Source organism: Bos javanicus, chromosome 7 (assembly GCF_032452875.1).
Source record: "Bos javanicus breed banteng chromosome 7, ARS-OSU_banteng_1.0, whole genome shotgun sequence".
Classification (NCBI taxonomy): Eukaryota; Metazoa; Chordata; class Mammalia; order Artiodactyla; family Bovidae; genus Bos; species Bos javanicus.
This window is the reverse complement of record NC_083874.1, coordinates 38,933,835-38,960,962: the sequence shown is the minus strand read 5'-3', so window position 1 is coordinate 38,960,962 and position 27,128 is coordinate 38,933,835. Positions and strand designations below refer to the sequence as shown.

Sequence of the window (27,128 nt, the reverse complement as noted above, 5' to 3'; positions counted from 1 at the left end):
CCTGGGACCCCAGCTGCCCCCAGGCCATTGCCCTGACATCCAGACCCTTGACTTGAATGTAAAGTGAGTGGCCAGAAGCACTTAGGGGACCATCTTTAAGAACTGCCCTGGTTTCCTTCCTGGAGTGAGGGCCTTGAGCAAGGGCACCAACGGGTAGCCATTGTCACGGCATCTGGGGAACTGGTGGATGACTGTCTGCCAGGGCAGTCTGGAGACCCAGCCAGGGAAACTGACTGTTTACAGCTAGGCCCAGCGGGCAAGGGTTGGTCAAGACCAGGCAGACCCAGTCCATGGCACCCCCATTGGATTCCTCTATTCCCCCACAAGGAGGTGGAGCTCAGCAAGGCTTCGTCAGGTGTGTAGACAGGTGAAGGGGAGATAGTGGAGGCTTCTGTGCAGTGGTCACTGGCCATCTGCAGACACCACAAAGCTAAAGCTCCACCATTCAGAGTCTCAGGCATGACACTCATTCCTGAACCACTCAGCCTGGCGGAGAGAATGTGGTCACATGTCCAAATCCTGTGGGGTGATGGAGGCAGGTGGCTTTGAAGGAGAAATGGGCTCTGTTTTCGGAGGAGGGGATCCTGGGCAACAAACAACACAGAGATGCCCCCAGCCTGAGTCCATGTGAAATGTACCCAAGACCATGAACTCAGGGCAGGCTTTGGTCTCTTGTCACCCAGTACCTCTGGGTCATAAAACACAGAAGAAATATAACCTCTGTGCTCTCTCTGTCTCTCTTTCTCGTTTTCCAGGGGCCACTGGGTCTGGATGGAAAGCCTGTAAGTGATAACAGGGCAGTTGTAGGTGTCCTGGGATGGGGCTGCCGCTGGGGTTGGGAATGACCATGGACGCCAGAGGGAGGAGCCACTGAGAATGTGGTTCAACATGGAGAGAAGCTATTTGACTGTCAGAGTTGAGTTCGAATCCAGCCCCACCCCCTACTGACTGTGCAACCTTGTGGAGGCCTTTTCACCTCCCAAGCATGAGACTTCTTTTTTTGTCAAACAGTCCTATTAACTCTCCCCACAGGGATGCTGGGAATGCAAAAAACTGTGAACAACACTCCCTGGTGTCCAGTCAGCCCTCAAAACACCTGCCCTCCCAGCAGGCCCTCAGCACATAGCATACCCTCATACAGTCTCAGGAGTTGGATGGTGGACATCATGTTGAAGGGTTTTCAACACCTGGGTCAGAGGTGGTCCATGGGCGTCCTTAGCAGAATAAATAAGATGCACAGAGATAGCATAATTAAATTAATAATTGGATATGGATGGAAGAAAGGAAGGACAGATGGATGGATAGATTGATGGACAGATGGACGGATGAGTGGATGGATGAGTGGGTGGAAGGAAGGACAGTCAAGTGAGGTAATGAATCAAACACTGTACAGATAGTTGGATGGAAGCAAGAGTAGATGAGTTTGTGCATGTATAAATGCGTGATGGTTGGGCAGACAACTGAGTGAAAAATGAATGGATTAACAAATGATTGGAGAGCTGACTGATGCTGGGTACATTATTAAAGGATGGGAGGAAAGAACCCAGTACCTAGACAGATGAGTTGTTGAAAGAGTGAATGAGCGAATCCATTACTAGCTGAAGAGAACATGATTTGGGATGGAGTGATCCATCCCAGTGATCAAGGCCCCTGACCAAGAGTGTGAACGCCAAACTGGCCCCACCGCAGCTTAGCCCCAACCCCAGGGTCTCTGAGCCCCGCAGTCAGTGCCTTGTGTGTGACCTGACCCGCTTCCCTAGAAGTCCTGGTGTTAATAACTTGGCAAGACTGAAAGAGACACATTTCCCTGCAGCCAGAGGGTGATGGCAACCACCGTGGCCTGCCAGGAGCCACCTCCACCTTCTCACACCTCCAGACCCAGGAGTCAATGACTCCTCACTGGTGTCTGGGCACAGCGAGGGCTGAGCAAGGAGAGCTCTGTTCTCTAGGGGGAGTGCCTAGCACACTTGCCCCTGTTCAGAGAGGATGCCAGTGACTGCCCCAGTGCCCTGTCTTCCTCATGGTGAGGACTGAGGTGCAGAGCTTCCTTGGGGCCAGCACGGGCAGCTAAAGGCTGATAGGCTCACATGTCTTTTCACTCAGCCACCCACAGCTCTGCGCAGCCTCACAGGCCTTTCTGCCCTCAGAGCCTCAGGGAAACCAGAAGGGGGTCAGCCTAGTCCTCTTCACTCACCCATGTTCTTTCTCTATATTCCTTCTCCAGGGACTTCCGGGCCCCAAAGGGGAAAAGGTAAGTGCTGCTGGAGGCTGTCCAGATATGGCGGGCTGAAAAAGGAGGCCAGAAACCTGCCTTCAAACCCCAGTCCCAGGATGTGACCTTGGGCAAGTCACATCCCCTCCTGGAGCCTCAGTTTCTTCATCTGTGAAGTGGGGTTAGTGGTGCCTACCTCCTAAAATGGTTACAAGGCTTACGTGTGACAAGTTAAAGTACCTGGAGGGTTGAATCTGAATTCTTCTGGCACCAGAGTGTAACAAATCTCAAAGCATAGTCTATCCAAAATGATGGGTTTCCAAAATTATCAATCCTGAAAAGAGGAAGGTACCAGAAAAGCCTGGGGAATTGAACACTGTTGATGGCATTCTTCGTGGGGAGAACACTTCCCAGGAAAACAAATGGTAGAGAGCTAGCCCCAGGATATTTGTAGCTCTTTGTGAGAAGGACTTCCCTGGCATTTGGGCACTAAATGTCACAGTCAGACTTCTGGAGGGCTGGGACTCCAGGTGCCTTGGAGGGAGCAGGAGAGAGGGGAGACCTGTGTGTCCCACAGTGGAGTCAGGGGCCAGAACAGCCCTGGGTGTGATAGAACCGACAGACACTTCTTAAGCAGGACAGGGCCAGGCTGTGCTGCGCCACCCACAACCCCCATTGCCACGTGCCCTGTGTAGGTCAGAATAGCCAGGGTTCCCGTCCCCCATCAGGGCTGAGCAAGGCACAGGATCTGGTGTTTGGAGCCTCAGGTGTGCATTCCAGCTCCACTGCAACTGTGTCGTCTTTGGCAAACTGCCCAGCTCTGTGGGCCTCAGTTACTCCATCTGTAAATTAAAACCAACTTCTCATGGAGAAGACTGCGCAAGGTAACAGACTAAGTGTTCTTTGTAGATGAACAAAGAATAGGCACCAGTTGGCAGGTGGAGTGGTTGCCTTCATGCCAGTTCTGGCTAATGCCACTAAGTCGTAGAAATGATGAAGGCAGGGAGACCTCTCTCTTGAAACCAGAGAAAAATTGTTGTCTTGGCATCTACTGCTACATAGCACACTGCTCCAAAGCTTGGTGACTTCAAGCAGTGAATCAGTTATCATCCATCATTATTTGGAAGTTCGCGGGTTCTACTCCACTGTGTCTGGAGGCTAGCAATAGATAGCTGACCGCCTGACTCCAAGCCCTGGATCTGCTAGCTGTGTGACCTTGGGCAAGTTACTTAGCCTCTCTGTGCCTCAGTTTCCTCCTTGGAAATGGAGATAAGGTAGCGTCTGCACGTTATTTTTATTAGGATTGGAGTGAGACCATGTATATGAAGCACTGAGCGCAGAGCAAATGCTCCACACATGTGAAGAAGTAGTAGATGTACTGGTGATAGATCATCCTGTTTTTGTTCCTAGGGCGCACCAGGAGACTTTGGCCCCCAGGTAAGACCCGAGCAAGACCCTCCCCCGACCCCGCATGGTTTGTTTTATACCATAATAAGTGTTTCTTCTGGATCCCTATGCTGATCACAGAAAGAAGGGAGTGACAGCCCCCTCCCCACCCGTGGTCTATCTTGCTGCCTGTTTTTACTTAAGCAGCCATCGGGTAGAAGCTCCAAGCACCTTGATTTGGCCAAAGCTTCCATTCTCTGCACAGACAAGCAGACATCCTGGTCACCCTTATCACCATAGACATGCAGAAAGTGGGGCTGGCACCGGGCCCAGACTAGAGACTGATCTTCCCGAGAGCAGCTGGCACCCAGGAAGAGGGAAGACTGTGGTTGGAGCCAGATGCCCTGAGCCCAGAGTTCAATTCTGCCACTTACCAGTCGAGTGATGTGAAGTATCACTTCCTTCTCTGAGACTCAGTTTCTCCAACTGTGAGTGGGGGTGACATCCTATATCCCAAGCCCCTGAAATGAAGGTTCATGGCAATCAGGAAAGTGGGTACCCAGCTGAGTGGGAACAGTAGGTCAGAGTCTCCTCTAGCCCTCCATGCCCCCTGGGCCGGATACCCAGAAGTGCCTCCTGACAAACCAGGGGTCTCTTCAACAGAGTCTGAAGCAGACTGAGGACTCCTGCTGGGTGGGCTCCACAAAGCATATCTTGGCAATTCATGTGGCTATTGGTGGAGAGCTCAGCCGGAGATGCCCGCTCATGGATCTCTGTGTGGCTCAGGCCCCTCCCAGCCTGGTGGGAGAAGGGCCGTTCCAAGAGTAGCATTCCAAGAGGCAGGAGGCCAGTTAAAATCTTCCTCCAGAAGGGACACAGCGTCATGTCCACAGCATTCTGTTGGTCACAGAAGTCACAGAACCCACCCAAGTCAAGAGGGTGAAGAAATGGACTCCAGCTCTTGGGGGAGGGCGAGGTCCCTTTGCAGAAGAACCCAAGGGATGGGATCAAGCATAGCAGCCCTCTTTGGAGACTGTTAAAAGGCTGTTGATGAACCACGAAGGACATAGGGATTCTTGGCCTCTGGAGGAGAAGAATTCAATCGGGGGCCAGTGACGAGGCTTGATCTCTCAGAGCTTTTGTGTAATAAAGTTTTATTCAACTATAAAAGTAATAGAGAAAGCTTCTGACATAGACATCAGAAGGGGGCAGAAAGAGTGCCCCCCTGCTAGCCTTTAGCAGTAGGTTATATACCTATCAGTGAGCTGTTGATTAGAGAAAGGAGATGTCTCAGAGTGGCACCCACAACATGCATTTTGAGATAACATTGGCACCAGGTGAGTCATCCCAGACATAAAAACGCTTGGCATGAATCTTGAAGAAAGGCAGTTTTCCAAGTAAATATATAGTTTCATTAACATAGATTAGGAGAACAATGTATGAGGAAAACATATAGGTTTGTTGAGCCTTTATCGGTTCTGAGTCCAGGCAGAACCAACCTGAAGAAAGACTGAGTCTAAGGTAAATATATAGTTCATTAACATAGCTGAAGACAAACATTTCCATAAGAAGAACACCTTGGTTAGCTCAAGGTTTGAGAAAAGTTAAGTTCAGGTGGAGCCAGGTGTCATCATGGCAACACAGAATTTTAAGAGAAACCTCTTTTTAAATTTGTGTAGAGAAGGAAAAGAATTTGACACTTGTTTGTTTCCTCCTGACACTTTAGAGAAAGATAAAAAATGTCTGACACTTGGAGCCTGTTTCCTCCGTTTGGAGACCCCTGGCCTTCCTCCCTGTTATCCTCTCACTGTGGTCCGTCACTTCCAACGCCCTTCCTCTCTCCAGGCTGGGTTAAGTGGTTTTGCCTCCAGAAATAGCCTGGTGGTTTCCAAACCACCCTCCTGCCTTTCTCATCAAACACCTATTTGCTGACTAGATGGTTTTCCCGAGGCTCAATCCGGACTTTATAAGTAGAGACCATCACATGTACAGTCGCCGCATCCTCAAGGTAGACTGGCCGAGTCTGGGCTGCTGGTGTGCACGCTCCCCTCGACTCATCCCGCGTTCCTAGGGGGAGACCTCAGCCATCCGATCCTGGTGGAAGAAGGGTGTCCAGCCTCATTCCAAGTAACTCAGGAGAAGTTAAACACCCTCTAGAACATGCTCAAGTGTTGACATTAATTTTCTGCCTTGATAAGGAGAACCCATATCAGTGGTTCCCACCCTGAGCCTTTGAATTGTTTAGCAGGTGATTCCTAACACAGTGTAAAGTGAGACAGGAATCACCCCCCACTGCCACTCTGAGCCATTGTCTTTTGGCTGGAGTTCTAGTCTCTTGGTCAGGACCCTGGCTAAGTCAGACTGGTCAGAAGATCTGTGTGGTGGACATTGAGAATTTCAGTTAATTTTTTAATTGGGAAGACAAATGAGCTATGTCATATGTGCCATGGTCTAGAGAGGCAAGTTTTCTCATAGCGTGGGGTCCACAGATGAAAAAAATCTGTCTAAAGGAGACTCTTGCCTCAGTAGCCAGAAGAGATCCTGCCCTTCCTTACTCTGTAACCCTGGGTAAATTGTTACTCTCTAAACCCTGGCTTCTTCATCTGTTAACTAAGTAGCAGTGCCCTGGCCAGGTGGTCACAGGATTGGGTGAGACAACCTCACCCCTCAGCGCTGGGCATGCAGCAGGGGCCCAATCTACAAATGCCTTCTTCCTTTCTTGGCAACAGGTGGGTTGGGAGTTGCTGGCACTGTGAGCCAGGGATGCCCCATTACTGTGCCCTAAGCCAGTACTGGGCAGGCACCCCTGAGAGCATCAGGAAGTGCCAGGGGCTCTGCAGTCTCTCCTCCTTTCGGGGACATGCCACAAGGTGAGGGCTCTGGCTGCCTGAGGTCTAACCCGTTACTAACACAGCCAAGAGTCAGAGACTGGGTGCTGCAAGAAAGAGACGGTGTGTACCTTTGTCGCTTTTTTGTTTTTTTAAGATAATTATAGTTTCACATGCAGTTGTAATAAATAATACCCCATGTTCCCATCATCCAGTTTCCCTCAATGGTGACATCTTACATCGCTATAGTACAACCACAACCAGGAAACTGACATTGATATAATACACCAACCTTATTCCAACTTCACCCATTTTACTTATTTGTGCATCTGTGTATTTCCATGCAATCTTATCACTCTTGAGATTTGTGCAACCACCACACAAAAAGCCCTCCTGCTCTCCACCTATAGCTGTAGTTACCTCCTTTCGAGCCCCCATCCCTAACCCCGCTGATCGGTGCTCCATCTCCGCAAATTTGCATTCCAAGAATCTCGTGTAGCCCAGTCATCTAGTAGCCATCTTTTGAGACTGGCTTTTTTCGCTCGGCATAAATCTCTTGAGACGCATCCACGCTGTTGCGTGAGTCAGTGTTCTGTTTTTTATTTATTGCTGAGCAGTGCTCCGAGATACGGACATACCCCAGTTGGTTAACCATTCACCATTGAAGGACATCTGGATTGTTTCTCATGAGGAGCTATTGTGAATAAAGCTGCTGTGAATGTTCATGTATGGGTTTTTGTGTGGACATGTTTCTAATTTTCAATATTTTCAGTGTTTCTCTGGGATCAATGCCTGAGAGTGTGCCTCTAGCACTTAATAAAGCCAGAGCTGAGCGACCAGGAAGGTCTTTCAGGAGGCAAACAGTCCCCTCCCTTCCAAAAGGAAGGGGGCTGTTTGGGCACGTGTGCTTTGTCCCACACCTAATACGTCTCATCTCTCACCTGAACTCCATAGCTGGGCTTCAGGCACTGAGAGCTGGAGCAATGATGCATATGGGGGAGGGTATGAGATCCTATTGGCCTTTCAGGCAGAGGTGTAGGTTATGTCCCTTTATATACCAAGGGACCTGTCCTGTCCCTTTGTATACCAAGAAGTAGCAAGAGGCGCAATAACAAGGCCCTTTCCTCTGAGCCGGCCGCATGCTGGAAAGGCGAAGACATCTGGCCACCCCTCTGAGGAGGCCTCTCTCTCTCTCTCTGGAGGCCAGAACTCCCTCCGCCCACCCTCAGAGTCATGCTGGGCCCCATCTCTTTCAGGGAGATCCAGGGCAAGATGGAGCTGCTGGGCCTCCAGGGCCTCCAGGACCCCCTGGGGCCCGGGGCCCTCCTGGCGACACTGGGAAAGATGGCCCCAGGGGAGCACCAGGCCCAGAGGTAAAAGAGGGCATGGAGCTGGACCACGCGGGACATGGTTACCAAACCTCCCAACCCTGATCCCACAACCAACCCCCACCCTATCCTATCCCCAGCCCCAACCCAGACTCCTACTCCAATCACACCTTAATCTAACACAAACCAGGTCCTTGACCCCAACATAGGCCTTGATCCCAAGTGAAAGAGAAAGTGTTAGTCGCTCAGTCATGTCAGATTCTTTGTGACCCCACGGACTGTAGCCCGCCAGGCTCCTCTGTCCATGGGATTTCCCAGCCAAGAATACTGGAATGGGTTGCCATTTCCTTCTCCCAGAGATCTTTCCGACCCAGGAATCAAACCCAGGTCTGACCCCAAACTCATTTCCAAATCCAGATCCACACCCCCAGTTCAGACTGTTATCCAAGCCCTAACTCACGCCTACAGACTCTGACCCAACTCTTAACCCCAATCTCTAACTGCATTTAGATTCTGACCTTGGTTATAATCTCAGTCCCAGTCCTGACCCTGAAACCCTGTCTCTGCACCTCTCTACCAACCTCTTCTCCCTCTCTCTCTTTTTTCTCTCTCTTTCTCCCTATATGAAGCCGCTGTTGTGCCCCTAGTCCTAACCCAAACAGCGGGGTCAGACCTCATTGTACCGCCCCCTTTCCCTCCCCCAAGGGCTCAGGTTGGACTGTGGTTCCTCCAGCGCAGAGCTGGCACCACCCCCTAGACTGCCTCCAGGGTCCCCTATCAGGGCAACTGCTCAACTAGCTCACCGATTCCTTGTTGTGCTGGGCACATAACTCCCTGAGCCTCAGCTTTCTCATCTGTGAAGTGAGGACAGTGACACCCACTTTTCAGAGGTTTGGTGAGGACAAAAGTGCACTTGCATGAGAGAACGTACATGCAGCCCCAGCCCAGGGTCTGGCAGGAGATACAGGCTCAGGCAACTGTGACACCCCAACCCCACCCCGCCTCAGTGCTCTTCTCTTATGCCTCCTCAGGGTCCCAAAGGAGAAGCTGGACAAGATGGTGCAACGGTCAGTATCCAGGGCATTTCAGAGGCCTGGGCAGGCAGGACTGTGTTTCGAGGCCCAGAAGCTCCTCTCCCCTGCCCACTCACAGCCCGACTGGGCATGCAGCCCAGGGTGCATACCTGGGCTCTTGCCCCCACCACCACTGGGAGCAGATGGGCCAGGACCCAACCCCAGCAAAATTCTCACAACCCCACACCCCTGGGAGAGAGCCTGCAGTCCACTCATCACAGCTTGGGATCTAATGCAGATTTCTGTCCAAGATACGATGGCTCAGCTGAGTTCCAGAGACAGCCCTGCCACCCTCTGGGACTTGACATCACCCTTTATAAAACAAGGATGTTAAGAAAGACAGCCCAGATGCAGCCTCTGGGATGATGTCTAACACCCCTTCTTCTCTTGTTCCAGGGCCCGAGTGGACCCCCAGGCCCCAAGGTGAGTGCCTCTCACTCCTGTCTCAGGCCTGGACACAGGGGGCCCCTTCACCCCACCCCTTTCTCCTCCTCCTCCCCCACTGGAGCCAAAGCAGTGGGGTTAGAAGACCAAGTTCTATAACCTTGAACAAGTGACATCATCTCCTCTCTGGGCCTCAGTTTACTCCTCTGTCAAATGAGGTCATGACAGACTTTTCCTGCCTTACCTTCACAGCAGGTTGTGAGGACTGAATAATAAAGCCCGTTAGCTTGTCAGCTCTCTTTTCTTCCTTCCTTAAGCAGCACCTGCCAGGGTGGAAGGCAGGCTGTGGTCATCCCTGAAGGAGCCAGGGCCCCTGGACTGGGCAGGAGAGAAAGTGGGGGGAAGGAGCTATCCTTAGTGAGCATCTTCTGGGAGCTGAGGGCCTCCAATGCATTCCCTCTAATCTCACAACTTCCTTCTGAGGCTGGGGGCATTATAGCCCCCATGAGCAGTGACTTGCCCAGGATCACTCAGCTTGGGAAGGACCAGCTCAGGGTTAGACTGGAGTCCAGGACTATCAGCCCCATCACCCATGAGAATCTCTCTGAGGAGCTCAGGGTCTATGGGCTATGCTGGGTGGAGGTTATCAGAGCCACTTCTACCAGAGGAGGAGGAGGCTGGTGTCCAGGTGGCTCTGACCAGGCTAAGCCCAGTGTTTCTGGGAAGAAGATGGGGGTGGAGGGCCCCTGTGGAGGGCCTTCTTGGCAGGGATGTGGGAAGTGGCTGGAGATAAAAGCAGGGGCTGGGCACAGCGGGACCAAACCCAAATCCTCGCTGTGGGTGGCTGCTCTTACCTGTCTCAGAAGTCAGGATCACATTCATTCATTCATTCATTCACTCATTCTTAGAGAAATACATCAAACACATAGAATTACTCAGGCAGATCATTTGTTCCCACGTCAAACTGGTTCTCAAAGTGTGACCCTGGACCAGCAGTATTATCAGCATCATTGGGTCTCATTAGACCCACGTGTTTGGGGCCCAAAGGCACTGAGTCAGAGACACTAGAGGTGGGCATGCTCTGTTCAAGCAGCCCCCAGTGGTGCTAATGTGCCCTCCAGTTTGGGAACCACTGACCCAGATTGATCTTCCCCCATTGTTTCCCATGGCTGGGCCTCCTCCTCCTCATACTGGACTCAGCAAAGCTGTGCCCTCCCTCGAAGTGCCATCCCCAGCTACCTACTGAAGCCCACACTCTCCCTGAGTCCCTCTCTATCCCACCATTCCTTTATATTCTCTTCCGGGCATATCCACTACCCAGCATGAGGCTGTGAATTTATCTGGATATTTCCTGGCCCTTGGTCTCCTCTGACCCACTGAGCAGGGATCTTGTCTGCCTGGCCTGCAGAGGGTGCTCAGAGATGTTTGTTCACAGAGGGAATGAATTACCTCTCCTTCAGCCGATCCATTCCTTTTGCACATACCTACTGAGCTGTGTTCTGGGCTAGTGGGGACAGGGGACGGAAGTGGGTCTTACCCCACCCCTTCCCTAGAGGGACAAGGAGGGGAGGGAGAACTGCCCTGACCCAGTGTGATCAATGCTGCTACCAGGAGTGGACTAGTGTGCTAGGAAATGCAGAGAGGGGATGGCCAGCTGACGGCCAGAGGACCCAGCCAATGCGCGCAAGTCTGAAGGCTGCAGCCTCCACTGTTCTCTCTTCAGGGGGATGACGGGATACCAGGCCAACCAGGGCTCTCTGGACCCCCAGGGCCCAAGGTAGGTACACATCCTTCCTCATGTGGTCCCCCTGCCTCCCATCTCCCCAGTTCCCACCTGCCTGGTGAAGCTCCTACCCAACCCTTTTACATCACAGGCACATGGGCTGATGACCAGGGCAGGCCAGAGGGAGGCCAGCAGGAAGGCCAGGGTCCCACTCACCAACAGGCCTAGCAAATCATCCAGGCCACTGGCCTCCCCTTACACCCTCAAGTCCTCTGGCTCCCATTTCAGGTGGCCCCACTCTGCCCTTCCCCCAAGCCAGGAACTGGCTGTGTTCCTTGGTCCCTCATCCCCTTAAGACAACAACCAAATCCTGGCCAGGCTTCCTCTAACCTGACTGAGCCCCTGAGCTTCTCCAACCAAACCAGAAGGAGGCCTAGGCCTGAGTCCTTGGGGCTGTACTGAACTCACCACCCCCACCCCGGGTGGGCTCAGGCAGGTTCTCAGGACCTCCTCTGGAAGCCCGCAAAGCCTGGAGGCTCCACAGCAGACACCTCTGTTGCAGGGCCAGTCAGGGAGCAAAGGGGCCGCAGGTAGAGAATGGCACAGACAGAGCCCAGGGGCCCAAGGTGACATAATGTGAGCTGCTCTGGTTTCCGAAGGCCCATCCTGGGGGAGACTGGTTTCATCTGCAATCTGCCCTTTTAAGCTGAGAGTCCAGAAGGTCCCTGGCCCAAGGGTCTGGGCCCTGGCAATCAGAGGCTGGCCTGGAGTCAGGTGGCAGGTGGTCTCAAGTAGTGACAAGGCCTTCACCTTGAGGCCTTGGGCCCCTGGGCCTCAGTGGCCCATCTTGTCTACACAACAAGGGGTCAGAGGAAGGTCCCACAGTTCCTCCCTCAACTTGGGAGATGCCAGTCACATCCATTCGGCCCTGTGCTCTTTGGAGAAGAGGCAACTGGAGGGGGTGGGGGAATTTTGGCTTCAGCCATACACACCTGGCTGCAGCCATGTGTCTCCACAGGGGGAGCCCGGCCACCCAGGCACTGATGGAGCCACGGGGCAGCGGGTAAGCAGTCCCCCCACCCCAGCCACACCAGTGAGATCCAGGGACCTCATTCCTTCCGAAGCCCCTGTCCCCCAGACACCCCAGAGGAACAGTGCAGCTCTGAGAACTTGGAGTCTTTTTATTTTAATACTAATATTTCATTAGTGGGTTGGGTTTTTTTTTTTTTTTTTTTTGCTTTTTAATTCTTAATACATGCTTTGGGTAAAATGTTCAATTATGGATGTGAAAAGGAGAGTCCCATCCTCCTCCCTCTTCTCCTCCTCCCCAGGCAAGAGTCTACCCTCCTAGACTCTTTTCCTTGGCACATTCAACATAGATTTCAATATGTCACGGATGGCATTATCCTGCATGACGTATGGGGATACGCCTTCCTTGCCTTCCTCCCAGCCCCACTTAACAGTTCATCCCTGTCGCCGGAGCACAACCACCGCAACTGGTCCCAGATCTTTTGTGATGAGCCCCTATCAGCACCTTGTTCTTGGCCCTGTGATCTCAAGCAATCACATCCCCCCCACGCTCCCACAGGCTGCCTCCCTCCTCCAAGACAGAGGTCTAAGCTGGCAGCCTGCTGGTGCGGATGGCCAGGGAATTGGATTAAGCACTGAGCGTGGCAGTTCAGTGTACACCTTCCAGTTCCATAGAGGCCATGACCGTGGAGGCAGCTGGCAAATGAGGCCCTGGCCGGGTCTGTCCTCTGGTGCAGCTGGCCGCAAGCCTGAGCAAAGTGCTCACACCCCCTGCTGCTCTAGCAGAGGAGTCCAGAGGGGAGGGGAGGTTCCGAGGGGAAAGGTGAGGCCAGCAGTAGGGCACACGTCTGTACCTGTGTCGACGAGTGCGTGTGCAGACACATACGTGTGGACGTGTGCGTGGGTGGGTGTGGACTCAGAACCAGGAGTGAAGGGGAGTGTCAGCGCCTGGTGCGTGCAACCTCCCCCCAAGGTTAAGAAACTGCGGTGCGAGGGCAGCCTCCAGCTGGCAGGCCTGTAGTTGGACTGCACAGTGTTTTGGAGGGTTTGGTGTTTTTGTTTGCTAACATTTAAAAATCTGAAGAACTTCACATCAAAGTCAGGCTCTCCATTTTCTCTCAAGGATGAGCCTCAGCGGGCTTCGGTTCTCACGTGAAGGTGGATCACAGGCACCTCCTGTGAGGTGGAGGCGTTTTCCTCAGTTGGCCCCAGGCCTCCCCTCTCCCTCGTGTAACCCCCTGCCTGGCCCCCAGAATGCTCACTCAGTGAGCCAGGGTGCCAGTTCCTGAGAGAATTCGAGAAGACACCGTGCTGGGGGCCACCCAGTGTCCAGCTGAGAGAGCTGGCCCACAGGTCACAGGCCTGTGTGCAGCCCCAGTTACTAGGCTCTCGGGGTGAAACAAAAATGCCCACCATGCTCCTCCCTGAAATTCTTCCTCTTCTTCCTGCCTCAGGGTCCCCCAGGCCTCAAGGGTGAACAAGGAGACACAGTGGTAATTGACTACGATGGCAGGATCTTGGACGCCCTTAAGGTAGCGTTCCTGGTGGACCCCCAGCGTTCCTTTCCTGAGGGAATATCCACTCACTTTGCACACTTTTTTACACGAGGCACCAGGGGTAGCTTAACACAGACTTAACACATATTAGGTAACGTCACCAGGTACCTAATATGGAAATCAGTACTATGTGGAGTCCCACACGATGCTGAGAGAGCCACTGTAAATGGGCCCATGTGGCCCTGAGCTCCTCAGAGGCTGAGGCAAAAAAGGGCAGGTCACCCTTGAAAAGAAAGAGGCAGGGCCTCTCGGGGCCTTTCTAGGAACCAGGGGCTGGAAGGCTGATCTCCTAACAACCATTGGGTGAGAAAGAAGAGCGTGGCAAAGCTTGCTCCGAGTGACTCGGGAGTTGTGCGGCCTCAGCCCTGTCCCAATGCTGGGCAAGCCCAGGACCCATCACCAACTGGAGAGAAGGGCTGGGGGCCAGCTGCTCAGAGGCACCGGGAGAGGAGCTGGGGTGGGGAGAGGTGATCCGCAAAGACTGGGTGTCAGCACCGAATCCCACCCCAGCTTCAATTTCAGTTGTCTCCCACAAGCCTCAGGGACGCATGAGCTGATGGTAACGGTGCCCACCCCAGGCCTGTGTGGCGTGGAGTTGTGTGGCATGGCCCAGGGCTGTACCTGTACATGGCTGCTCCAGAGCCGCAAGGAGAAGCCCTGTGGGAGCAGAGAAGTGGGGAGGTGGATTGTGGATGCCAGGCAGGGACGATGACTGGATTTATTGGGCAGACACAGAGGGGTGAAGTCGAAAAACACATACTGAGGGGCAGGCTAGCTGGGGAATGGTGTGGAAGGTGGAGTCACTCGAGGCAGAGAGGCCACCGGGAAAGCAGGTGCTGGGCCTGAATCTGGAGGAGGGTGGCTGGAATGGAGGAGGGAGTAAGACCAGGGCATCTCAATGGAGGCACTGACAGGAAGGGGCAGGTTGCAAGATATGGAAGCAACCTTAGTGTCCATCAACAGATGAATGGATAAAGATGTGTACACACACACACACACACACACACACAGAGACACACACACACACACACACACACAGAGACACACACACACACACACACACACACGTGCGCGCACACAGTGGAATACTACTCAGCCATTAAAATGCCATTTGCAGCAGTGTGGATGGATTTGGAGAGTATTGTGCCAAGTGAAATAAATCAGACAAAGACAAATACTATATGATATCACTTATATGTGAAATCTAAAAAAATACAACAAACTAGTGAACATAACAACAAAAAAAAATAAGCGGATGCACAGATATGGAGAACAAACTGGTGATGACCAGTGGGGAGAGGGAAGGGAGAAGGGATGATAGGGTTAAGGGGTAAAGAGATACAAGCTATTATGTATAAAATAAGCTACGAGGATATATTGAACAACACAGGGGGAATATAACCAATATTTTATAATAACTACAAACACGTATATCCTTGGACAGTGATTTGAAGCACTATATTATAGTGATTATAATAGTATATACTATTGTATGTCATATATAATATTGTATATCAACTATGCCTCAGTCTTTAAAAAGGAGGGGGCAGGTAGGGGAGAGGAGGTGAAGGGAAGAGGCCTGGGGCTTGCTGGACTGGGGGCTGAGTGACAGCAGCCTTTGTGACGGGGCCTGAGCAGGGGTGGGGGCAGGTGGCCTGAGGTGGGCAGGTGGCCTGAGGGAAGCCTGGGCAGGGACGGGAGCTCAGGAGTCAATATACTGTCCCCTCCCCGTGAAACCAAGGGATGCCCGGGAGCAGCGGACAGCACCAGAGGTCACAGGAGAGGCAGAGGCCACAGTGCTGGGCCTCTGCTGGGGATACAGTTTGGGGCTGGCTTTGAGTGCCAGCAGGGGTTGGTTTTACGTTTGCTTCTAGAGGCAGTGCAGAGCTGTCATGGGATTGAGCAGACGCGTATTGTGATGAAACGTATACTGAGGGCAGAGGGGTAGACACTGTGCTGTCTTACCCGATACCTGGTACCAGCTGCCAGGCCTCCCCCAAAACACAGGCCTGACCTGGCTAGGTGGGGAGGGGGCTATATGGTCTACGGCCTCAAGATGGAGAGGTGGGTGGGCAGTGATGGGGAGGCCCCACCTAAACACTGACCCCTTGACTTTCACACACAGGGTCCTCCTGGGCCACAGGGGCCCCCAGGGCCACCAGGGATCCCCGGAGCCAAGGTCAGTGCAGATGTAACTGTGTGGTCCCCTGGGTCTCTGTCTCCAGGGCCACCTCCAGGGTCTCCTCTCTGCCTCTGCTTCTCTCCTGGCACCTTGGCCTGGCTTCTAGGGCTCAGAGGAGGCGGCCCTGCTCCTTCCTAACCAAGCGGGATGCCTTCTTCCTGGCCCTGGCTTCTCCCTGCAATGCCTCATTCACACATATAATCCATAAATGGGCCCCTCGTGATGTTACAAAGTCCTGTAGATTACAGAGCCGTTCCTATGGCCTGTGTGTATCGTTCACACCTGCCCACTTGGCTCAGGAGAAGGAGCCCAAGACTTTAAAATCAGGCAGGATCTGATCCCAGCCATCGTCCCTGGGCTCTGTGGCCTGGACCCTCAGCCTCCACCTACCACAGCCACGGCCGCACCTGTCCACAGGGCTGAGGAAGTGGAGGAGGCACTGCTAGGCACGCAGTGAGCTTCTTCCTGAAGGCCCAACCTCAGGGACCCAACCCAGGGCCAGTGTGCTGGTCAGAGTGGGCAGCCTGGCCACAAATCCCTGCCAGGGGCCAGGGCACCATAACCCCCACCTTGCTGTCTGTTCCCTTCCAGGGCGAACTTGGATTGCCTGGTGCTCCTGGAATCGACGGAGAGAAGGTCTCTGGGCCTTTCAATTCCTTGGTGATGCTGTGCCTGATGCTGTATCAGGCTGAGTGTGTGTGTGTGTGTGTGTGTGTGTGTGTACACGTGTGCGTGCAGAGTTCTAGAAAACAGAACATTTGCTCTGGAGCCAAATCCCGGTTCTGCCCATAGACCTCAGGCAAGCTACTCGCTTTCTGGCAGCCTCGGTTCCTCGGTCCCTCAGTTCCTGAAGATGGTAAAAGGGCTGAGGGCTAAATAACGGCACACGGAACACACTCGAGAGTAGTGCCTGGCATGTAATAGCAAAGAGTCATCTCACTGTCATTATTAGTATCAGTGTAAGTATATACGCATGTGTATGATCCTGCGTAGACACCACAGTGTCCACAGGTATCACTTAACATTCACGGATGTGCCTTTAGCACTGGGTCCCTAGTGTGTGACTCAGAGTGGACGTTATACAATCAGTCGAATGAAGGACTGCAGCAGCTGGTTGGGTGACCGAGGGATGGTTGGTTGTATATGGGGTTGGGGGCCCTCACCATTGGCTCCTGAGATGTGAGCACAGGGTTGGCCCTGACCCCATATGCACCCCTCAGTAGCTACCCATTCCCACTTGCTCTGCCCCCTGCCCCACCCTGGAGCCCTGCTTGCAGTAAGACAGGCGGGGACTGCCCCTTCTGTGTTGCCAGCCAGGCCCCTCTGTTCCTTCATCACTTGGTCTGGAGGAGAAGACCCACAAGGAAGAAGGGAGGGTCTGGCCTACCTTAGAATAAGCTCTGCATGGGGGGAGGGAAAGTGCCTACTGTATCTTGTTCTGTGATTTTCAGGGTCCCAAAGGACAGAAAGGAGACCCAGGAGAAGCCGGACCAACAGGACCCAAAGGGGAAGCAGGAGAGATGGGCTTGTCAGGCCTCCCGGTAGGTGGCTGGGTAAGCCCCCCTGCTACTTGCCCCATGTGAGGGTCCCAAGGTGAATGCGGGCCCCGCACGGTGGCTGCCAGGGGCTGGGACTCTGCGGTCCTAGTCTCAGCCCAGTCTCAGCCCCAGCCCACTGGGCCTTTGAAGGGAAGCACTGGGATGCCCTGACTCTAAGCCCGCACTTCCTCCCCTGCAGACAGACCTACCACTTACATCGAGAGGCCTCCTTAAGGTGAAATAAGGTGGCCCCGCCTAATGGCAGATGACTAGATGGGGAGTTCTGACAGCCCAAGTCTGCATGCTGCTCCATCTCACTGACTCTGGAACCCAGCACAAGTGACCTAACCTCCCTGGGCCTCAGTTTCCTCCGCTCTAAAATGGGAGTGATAACCTCCCCTCCCACAAAGGGACACATGGGCAGGGCTGAGAATAGGGACCCACTGTCATCGCCATTTTAATCATTGCTTTTGTCATGAGTGGCCAGACTCGAAGAGCTGCCACCACATCCATTGTCCATCCATGAGGCTCACTGGGCTAGAGAGCTGGTGCCAGGATTTGAACCCCAGGTCTTTGCTCCTAGAGCCCCTGGCTGCCCCACAGGAAACAACTTATACTGCTGTTAAGATGCTCTCTGAATACCCACTGATTTAGGGAAAGCTACTGAAGATGCACTGCTTGACGGAGGAAGGAAGGGGAGGTGCTGAGCCCCGTGGGTGGCAATTTTGGTGATAGACAGAAAGGGCTCAGGGCCATCCTGTCCCGCAGGGTGCCAACGGCCCCAAGGGAGAGAAGGGAGAGTCTGCATCTGACAAGCTACAGGAGAGCCTGGTAAGGGCACTGCTGATGGTCTCTGCTGGGGGCTGGCTGGGGCCCTGAGCCTTGGGACACAGGGCCACCTGGCCTGACCAAGCTCAGGGCAGTGGGCGGGGGGGGGGGGGGCGAGCCTCAGGCCATCTTTGAACCCAAAGGCCAGCACTGGGCCTCCCACCCGGCAGTGCCTCTTGGGGGCAGTGTGGAGCGCAGTGCCCAGCACCCAGGGAGTGCTCCTTCAATGTCCGATGAGCTCAAGTGTGGGTAAGTGAGGGGTGGTGGGGCAATGGGCAACTAATCCACCTCTGACCCTTCCTAGGCCCAGATCATAGCAGAGCCAGGGCCCCCAGGCCCTCCTGGTCCCCCAGGCCCCATGGTAAGAAAGTTTGGCTTGAAGCAGCTGGGATGTGGAGAGGGTGATGGGCTTAGGCCCAGAGGACAACAAGGTACCCCAGCGGGGAGGAGACACATCAGGCAAGCCAAGCAGAGCCCAAGTCTGGACTTGGGAAGCCACAGGGCCAATGAGTGGCCTGGAAGCCTTTGTGGCCGCTGCAAGAGGGCCTGGCCAGGAGGTCTAGACCTAGCCTCATGGCCTTTCTAATCTGGGGCTTTCTCCTCCTCCTCCAGGGCCTTCAGGGGATGCAGGGTCCCAAGGTGAGTTCTGAAGCATGGATGGGAACCCCGGCCCCTACTTGCTGCAGGTTCACAGCCTGGTTGGTTCCGCAAATTCTTGCTAGCAGGCAAAGTGAGAGCCCCACAGTCGGCCCCGGACCAGCCCTGCATCTTCCCATGGCCTGGCCATTCCCAAGCCCCTGCCAGCGTCCTCAGAGCTGGTACTCCCCGACCCACACTCAGCCTCTCCGTTCCTTGCCCCCTCCCCTCTTCTCCCCTCAAGCACACATCTGTCTCTCAACTGCCCACAGCCTGGACACAAAGTCCTGGCTTTGGTGTATATTACGTAACGTCATGTTCTCTGCTCTCCAATTAAAACTGTGAGTGTGGTCTGCCCGTGTCCCCTCGCCCAGGGAGGCCAGCTGGCCTCACTGCATCTCCCTCGTTTACCCTGGGGGAGACCACATCTCCACATCCCCAGCTCAGAGGCCAAGCGGGGCCTCAGAGTCATGGAATCCTAGAGCTGAGTGGGGCCGAATATGTAGCTTGAGCAGATGTGCAGCTTCTGGTTCTGTTTTATTCCGAGGCCTCCCCAGATGATGTTTAGAATAAGCAGCTGCTGTCAGGGATGAGGTCCAAGACGGGGACTCAGAAACCCAGTGGCTGCTCAGCCCTGCCACTTCCTGGCTGTGCAAGTGGGCCTGTCCCTGCCCTTCTCTGTACCTCTGTTTCCTCTTCTGTGAAATGGGTGTGACTATAACCCACCTTCCAGGATTAGTGAAAAAGCCCATGTGTAAGAAAGGATAAAACATGCACACCCACATTCTGATATTTGCACAAGAAGGAAGCCAGGGCTAGGCTTGTCAGAGCCTGGAGTCTGTCCCTCTGCCCCGCACACCTCGGTCCCCGGTCAGGCCCCAGGCTTTCCTATTCTGCCATGTGTCTGGCCCCCTTAACTGGTATCTCCCCTTTGCTTCCAGGGCTTGGATGGAGCAAAGGGAGAGAAGGGCTCGTCGGGTGAGAGAGGACCCACCGGCCTGCCTGTGAGTGTCATGAGCCTTGTTCATCCTCAGAGGGGCTAATTTCTGTAATTGTCATGACTCTTGACACATTCCTTTTCCACCCAGGGGCCAGCTGGCCCACCAGGCCTTATTGGGCTGCCAGGAACCAAAGGAGAGAAGGTAACCACCTTCCTTTAATGTCCCCCAACTATGGTATCACTCAGTCCTGGGGGCTCAACCACTGCGCTTCACTGGTCCCTAGGGCCAGAGTCCAGGTTCTGTGGACAATTCACAGGGTTGTGAACTGTGTTCCCAACACCTCCTTCTCAGCCTCCTCACATCTCCTCTTTGTCTCTTCTCAGGGCAGACCCGGGGAGCCAGGACTAGATGTAAGTAGCTCACCATCCACTGTGGCTGGGTCTCTCCTGTTTGTAACTTTTGCCCTCATGCTGCCCTCTGGATGGCTTGGATGTGTCCCCATTCCCCATGGCTAGACTACAACTGGCTGGTTCCACCCCTGTCCACAGTGCAAACCCAACACACAGCCCAGAGTAGGTGCTTTCTTGATAGATAGATGGGTGGTTGAGTGGATGGTGGATGATGGATACGGTACAAAGGATGGGTGGGTGGAGGGATGGGTAGAGGAAGGATGGGTGGATGGTATGTAAATGAGTGATGGATACAAGCAAAAGATGGATGGTGGATGGATGGATGATAGCTTGACAGATGACAGATGGAGGATGATCGAGGATGGAGAGTGGATCCATTGGAGTAGGGAGGTAGGAAGACCAATGAGGAGCATGTTGCAATATCCTGGTGAGAGATGATAAGGCTTCAGCTATGGCAGTACTGCAGGAAGGAGAAGAGAATTATTAATCCAATGTTGATTGGATCAGGTATCTTTTGGTTGCAAGAGATGGGAAACACAAGTTAAACTGGTTTAAACTGACTCATAACTGAAAACTCCATATGTGTGACACATAGATCCGGGGCTCAAGTATGTCAACACAACCCAACCTCTCACCCTCTCTTGTCTCTTCTTCCTCTTGAATCATTCCAATTTCCACATGGTGATGAGATGGAGCCAAGAACTCCAAACTTGCATCCCTCTAAGTCCAAATCCTGGAGAAAGGCATTTGCCTCACTCGTTACTTTGAGAAAAAGTCTCATCAACTCTCATCGGCCCCAGCTGGGCCAATGCTGAAATGTCACTAGGCCATAAGAATGCAGTTCCCTAACTGGCCAGACCTGCTCATAATGCTCCATCCTGGATCTGGGGGTGGAGTTGGTGAATTGTGAAAAGGGAGAGTGGCTCCCAGGAAAATCAGATAGCTATTGCAAGGGAAATGGTGACCAGATGCAGGTAGGCTGCAACGACTCTGGTGCCTACCCTAAACTTCAGGGAGAAAGTGTCACCCTACACACAGGAAGAGGAAGAACTCTAGGCTGAGTTTCTGACTGGAGGGTTCCACTGATGTTCCAGGAGAAGAAGACACTACTGAATCCAGCTCAGGCTGTGGACCCAGAGAGGTAGTGGTGGTGGAGCAGAAGGGACTCTATGCCCCCAGTACTGTGGCCACTGTGGTCTAGTGGTTAAGACTTCAATCAGGGGGCAGGGGTTTGATCCTGATCCCTGGTCAGGGAACTAAGATCTCACATGCCATATGGTGAGGCCAAAGTAAAAAGTCAACCCACTCCAATGGGCCCAGCTGAAATGGGGAGTCTGCTTGGAAGCCTTTCCTGACCTCACACCTGGACAGAAGAGCCCCTCTTCCTGGCATGCCATGGTGTCTGGTTCAGATCTCTATCACTATGAGTATTGATCATTATCTTCTGCACCCCACTGCCTGTCACGTTAGACTCTGTACCTTTGTACCTGTGGGGTTCTAACTTATGGAAGCGACTTAGTGATGACACAGGCCTTTGAAAGAAGAACTTATTATTTACAGTTCTCAAGGAAAGGGCGTGCCCCACATGGAACCACATGGAGACGCAGTAGGTTTGGTTGGCAGGCAGAAAGGAGTCGGGGAGAAACCTAGGGCAGGGATTTTACTGGCATTTCCCTGGGGAAAGTGAGGCAGAGCAGAGTCAACAGTCTAGGATTGGCTAGTTTGAAGAATCCTGGCAGGCTTTGGGCTCTAAGCATGGTCTCTAGTTGCCTGCTACCTGGCCCTGGGATGATTTGGGGCAGGGAAAATATTGACTTGGTGTGTGAGTTAGATAGAGGAGGTTGTTCCAGGATTGGTTGGTTTACATCTGAAAGGCATGCTCCCTGCCTAGCTCTTTGCTATATCTAAGGGTTGGCTACCTCTAGGAGAGGCAGCCTCTCCCCAGCCAGCAAGATTTTGATGATATCAATATATCAGAAGATACAGAAAATAAACAGCATAATAAATATAAGAGTGTGCATGCTAAGTCACTTCAGTCGTGTCTGACTATTTGCAACCCCAGGGACTATAGCCCACCAGGCTCCTCTGTCCATGGGCTTCTCTAGGCAAGCATACTGGAATAGGTTGCCATGCCCTTCTCCAGGGGATCTTCCCAACCCAGGGATCGAACCCATGTCTCTTATGTCTCCTGTGTTAGCAGACGGGTTCTTTACCACTAGTGCCACCTAAGAGGGAATTCAGCAAATCTGGTTTTCTGCCCTCAGCATTCAGCCCAAAGCCCAATTCCTAGTGGATGCTTACAAATGTTGACTGGGAAGATGGACAGATGAACAAATGGATGGATGGGTAGGTGGGTGCATAAGAGTTTCAGCCAAGCGCAGAGAACAGAGAGCATCATTTCTTGGTCTGCTGAAGACGGTGATATAACTTCCATGGGTTTGCTATGTCTCAGCCCCCAGCCGAGCCTGGGCCAGTGTCTGCTGCACCTGACTTGACATGAGACAAAGCTCTTTGCTAGCAGTTCTGCCTGAGGGCTTCCACCCAGAAACAGCAGTGGTGTTCTACTTTGGAGGAAGCCGTACCAGTGTCCTGAATGCAGGCTTTTCTCTGCATCATCCTCATACCCAGCATCTGTGTCCCCTAGAAGCCAGGGATGGTCCAGCTTGTAACATGGATATGTGCGGAGGGAAGGGGCAGAGGTGGGTGGGAGAGGTAGAGAGATGAAGAGATAACCAGAGCACACGTCAAACTTCATTGTCAGGTTTAACCTTTAATCTTTTTGACAGGGTTTCCCTGGACCTCGAGGAGAAAAAGGAGACCGGAGCGAGCGTGGAGAGAAGGTGGGGAAGGTGGAGAGAACGTGAAGGGTAGGAGGAGAGAAGGAGGGAGGCAAGCAAAGAGAAGGAGGGAGCAGGTGGAGAGGAAAGGACATGGGGGTCAGGAAGAAAGCAGAGAGAAGGCGGGGTGGGTGCGGGGAGGAAGGCTGTCTGTGGGCAGCAGGGCAGGGGGCTGCCGGCCCCAGGCCCATCTCTGTGAGGGACATTGGAGGCGCCCTGGGCCTGGCAGCCACCATCACACCCCATCTTCCTTCTTGCCCAGGGGGATCGCGGTGTCCCGGGTCGGAAAGGAATGAAAGGCCAGAAGGGCGAGCCGGGACCCCCAGGCCTGGACCAGCCGTGTCCTGTGGTACGTGTTGGTGAGACAAGGGAGCCCAAACCCAAGTCTTTGCAGCCCTCAGAGCTCAGTTGCAAGTCCCAGAGGCCCCAGGTGCCCTGCCCTGGGGTGTCCACACTGCTGGGGTTACCCTCTAATCTCTACCATCACCAAGGCTCCTCTCACTCTGGTCATAACCCCTCCATGGGCAAGGCCCAGGGACCCACTCCGTCTAGAAGATGGAAGCCCGGTCAGGGACGGAGTCTGTTTGTTCCTCTACTCAGCTTCTTTGGACCTAAAGGGAGATGAAACCACCTTTACCTCTCTGAGGGTCTGTCCTGTCCCAGAGGAGGCTTTTGCTGGTCTGCATAGCTGCACATTCACCCCTTGCATCTCCTCCGCGTGTCCCAAAGCCCTTTCCCCTCACAGCCTTTCTCCTTTCCTACTTTTTTACCACAGCTTCTTGTGGCCCACCAGACAGACCTGATACCTGAAATAACCAAAGTTCAGTCCTCTCCTTCTAGAAGGCAGGGAAGGTTTACATGTCAAACTCTTCCAGTGGAACTCAGAAAAGACAGGAAAAATAACTGAGTTTCCATATTGAAACTCACCAGTTACTCACATCCCCCCATCTCTGCCAGGGCTGTGGTGGGGGAGAAACCATGTTGTGTATCCCCTTCCAGAGGGGCAGGGCCAGGGACCCCAAAGTCCAATCTTCTGACGTCAAATGGGTCACTTAGCCCTCTGCTCCTTAGTCTCCTTATCCATGCAACAGGGGTTCTAATCCCTACCTCCAGATGGCTTGGAGGAGGCAATGGGAAAAAACAGGAAGAGCAGCGGGGAGGCAAGCATGCACTACAAGGACCAGGGACAGCAGGGGGACAGGGTGGCCCGGCCCCAAGCCCCCGGCCCTGCTCAAGACTTCCCTCCAAGTCATCAAGCCTTTGTCTCTGAAACAGGAGAATCTTAGATGCAGAGGCAGGCGAGGGGCGCCAGGGTCCAGGGGCCTGGCCAGGGGCGGTGGACCCTGCCCTGCGGTATGCAGCCTGGCCTGCTGTGTGCTGTGTGCTCTGCTGTGCTGGGCGTTCTGTGCTGCCTGTGCCCGCTGCCCTGCCCTGCCTTCCCTTCCATTCTGTCCCTCCTCCCCACTTTCCCTTGGGCCCCAGCCTCAGCCCCCAGGGGTGCATGAGAGTGCTGGGGGTGGGGGGCATGCTCCCCCGTGTCCATGGTCTTGCTGTGTGCTTCAGAACAGAGTGAAGTGTCATCCACTATGGCATCCACCAGGGACGCTAGGCTGACTGGCGGGTCAGCCTTGGTCCATCACCAGCTCCCCACCACCAGGCCGCCTGAGGAAACCCACCTCCCTGCTTGTGTCTGATGGCTCCAGACTATCCCCACTCCAACCCCATCACACACACACACCTCCCCATCCTGGCCCAGTGTCCACACTGACCTCAGCCCATCCTGTCTGCTACTCAGATCCAAACACAGGGACCAGGACAGGCCAAAAGGGAATCCCATTTCCGGGACTGTCCTTCAGATATTCTTGGACATGTGTCTGAAAGCTCTCAAGACCACAGGGTGAGCTACCAGAACCTTCACCACAGCTGCCAGACAGAAAGACACACAGGTGCTCGGTGGGACCAGGGCCAGGCCTGCTCCTGGCCTGGGGATGTCTAGCACAATGCCCTATACTCCGTGGTGTCCTGGTTCCGCCCACAGCTACTCGTGTCCCAGCAAAGCCCATGGGGGCATGCTTAGAACAAGCACCGAGGGCGGCTGTCGTGTTCCATGACCTGACTACCCGGGTGGACAGGGCAGGCATTCAGGCCCTGGCCTCAGGTGGCAGCTCCCTGGGCTGCAGCTAGCTCCTCCTGGGGCAGGAGTGTGTGGAGCACAGGGAGCTGCTGACCAGCCCTGCCTCCTTGTCACTGAAACCTTCTTCCTTTCCAGGGCCCCGATGGACTGCCTGTGCCTGGCTGCTGGCATAAGGTAACTTTCAGGGAAGAGTCTCCAAGGCAGGCTAGGAGGAGTGGGAGAGCCAAGGGAACCCTGGGGCTGAGTGCCTGCCGCTCCCTACATCGTGATGGAACAGCCGGGTCTCCCCAAGTAACCCTAGATTTGACTCTCCCATCGTGTGGCCCAAGACCCAGGGCTGTGATCCTGGTTGTGAGCAAACCACCCTCTTGGTCATACAGGGCTCACTCAAGCCCTGGCCCAGCCAGGGCAAAGCTATCAGCCCCTGAGACTTTGTTCATACTGTCCCTCCCCCACCCCAAGAGAGGGTGGAATTCAGGAGGTTAGGATGAGAGGATTGGGGGGCCATACCTCTGCCCAAGGAAATAGGCAGGACAGGGATACCCAGATCAGAAACAGGGCTTCTGGGCCCCCCCAGTTCCCTCCTCACCTTCAGTCTTTCCCTCCTTTTCTAGTGATCCTGAGCACGCAGTTCACAACCTGTATAGATCCATGTGGACATTTTTAATTTTTGTGAAAACAAAACAGTAATATATTGATCTATTTTCACGGGATGCAACACCAATACTTGTGGCCTTTTAACATCAGAGAGTGTGCCCAGCCCAGCCCCAGGACAATCAGTGTGTGAAGCTGGCAGGAAAGCGGACAGGCCCCCTGGGGGCACTGTGTACCTGCAGGGCTCCCTCGGGGCTTGGCTTTCCAGGAAGGAGATGAAAGTAACTTGCCTGGCTCAGGAGAGGCTGCAGAGAGGCCAGGTTGGGCTTTCGGTCACCTGAGAGCAGAAACTCCGGCTGCTCCACTGCCCTGCAAGAGCCTGCCCTCTGAAGCTCTGGAGCTCCGGGCCATGCCATCCACGAAGGCTTGTGGCTTGAATAGCAAACACAACTGATCTTGGCCTCTCTGGCCTCTGCACTCAGCCACAGCCAGCTACCCACCTCTCTGGGTCCCCTTGGGCCCTGGGTTCACCAGGGCAGGATGGGACTTCCACCCAGCACTCATAGCTGGAGCTGTGGGAAGCAAGCTAAGCGGGCAGAGCTCCCATCGAGTGCTGTAGGCCTCAGGAACCAGCCTGCCTGCTGTGAAAACCAGTGTCCTCTGGCCAGGAGTGAAGGCCAGGCTCTGTGATCACTACCACGTGGACCCAGCAGCAGGGAGCCCTGTGAGCCTCGAGCGTGGAGGTCCCAGGCTGGAATGTCTGTTTCCTGCTTTTCACCACACCCCCACCACATGAGGGACGTGATGGGACTGCCAGCCTGAGGAGATGGACCGCCAGCTCAGAGTTTGGGCCTCGATGGCCCCAAGTCTCCCCACCCAGGGGAACTCTGGCCAGCCTCCCAAAAATGAGTCCTCTGAGGGAGCTATGCAAATGAAAAGAGCCTCGGGGCTGCTTCCATGCCTGTCTGAGTAGGTGGCCTGTGCCCTCAGCCAATGATGCTCTGAGAAGAGGTTCCCCGCTTCTGACAAGGGGCCCCAGCCACCAGCTCCAGACCAACTACTTGCCTCCCCTCTCTGTGTAGATGGATATTGTTGTGTGTAATAAATCACAAATGCGGGTCTGGGTATGTCTGTACTTGCAGACTGGCCCTAGGCCCATCCCTAGGTGAGGTTTCAGCTTGGTCATTGCTGTGTGGGGAGGGATAAGAGAACTCTCCCTGGGCCAGAGCCACCTCCAGAAACCAGAATAAGTATTTCAGGCTCAAGGCAAAGATGAGGTTTGGAGTCAGGGAAACACAGACTCAAGGCCTAGCCCAGCTAACATACCAGCTGAGCCCTCTGTCCAGTCACCCATGCCACTGAGCCCCTGTGTGTTCTCTGATCTGATGAGCCATGACTACTGCATAACAAATCACCCCAAAATCTGTTGCCTTAAGACAATGATCCTTGGGAATTACCTGGTGGTCCAGTGGTGAGGACTTGGCACTTTCACTGCTGGGGCTTGGGTTC

At 53.9% G+C, this 27,128-nt stretch overlaps 1 protein-coding gene across 1 annotated transcript in view; it reads left to right on the top strand.

The window, feature by feature from the left end:
* The window catches only part of COL23A1 (collagen type XXIII alpha 1 chain), a 405,893-nt gene extending 379,110 nt beyond the window's left edge, over positions 1 to 26,783 (top strand). Inside the window, exons 6-27 of the mRNA XM_061423137.1 lie at positions 756 to 782; positions 2,225 to 2,251; positions 3,623 to 3,649; positions 7,683 to 7,799; positions 8,786 to 8,821; positions 9,224 to 9,250; positions 10,935 to 10,988; positions 11,953 to 11,997; positions 13,418 to 13,495; positions 15,645 to 15,698; positions 16,293 to 16,337; positions 17,153 to 17,242; positions 18,008 to 18,070; positions 18,372 to 18,428; positions 18,680 to 18,706; positions 19,645 to 19,707; positions 19,792 to 19,845; positions 20,028 to 20,054; positions 22,841 to 22,894; positions 23,154 to 23,240; positions 25,161 to 25,199; positions 25,640 to 26,783. Of these exons, the coding sequence (XP_061279121.1) occupies positions 756 to 782; positions 2,225 to 2,251; positions 3,623 to 3,649; positions 7,683 to 7,799; positions 8,786 to 8,821; positions 9,224 to 9,250; positions 10,935 to 10,988; positions 11,953 to 11,997; positions 13,418 to 13,495; positions 15,645 to 15,698; positions 16,293 to 16,337; positions 17,153 to 17,242; positions 18,008 to 18,070; positions 18,372 to 18,428; positions 18,680 to 18,706; positions 19,645 to 19,707; positions 19,792 to 19,845; positions 20,028 to 20,054; positions 22,841 to 22,894; positions 23,154 to 23,240; positions 25,161 to 25,199; positions 25,640 to 25,642 (1,101 nt within the window). The 3' untranslated portion in view covers positions 25,643 to 26,783. The remainder of the gene's footprint in view (positions 1 to 755; positions 783 to 2,224; positions 2,252 to 3,622; positions 3,650 to 7,682; positions 7,800 to 8,785; positions 8,822 to 9,223; positions 9,251 to 10,934; positions 10,989 to 11,952; positions 11,998 to 13,417; positions 13,496 to 15,644; positions 15,699 to 16,292; positions 16,338 to 17,152; positions 17,243 to 18,007; positions 18,071 to 18,371; positions 18,429 to 18,679; positions 18,707 to 19,644; positions 19,708 to 19,791; positions 19,846 to 20,027; positions 20,055 to 22,840; positions 22,895 to 23,153; positions 23,241 to 25,160; positions 25,200 to 25,639) is intronic.
* Positions 26,784 to 27,128: the final 345 nt, after the last annotated feature.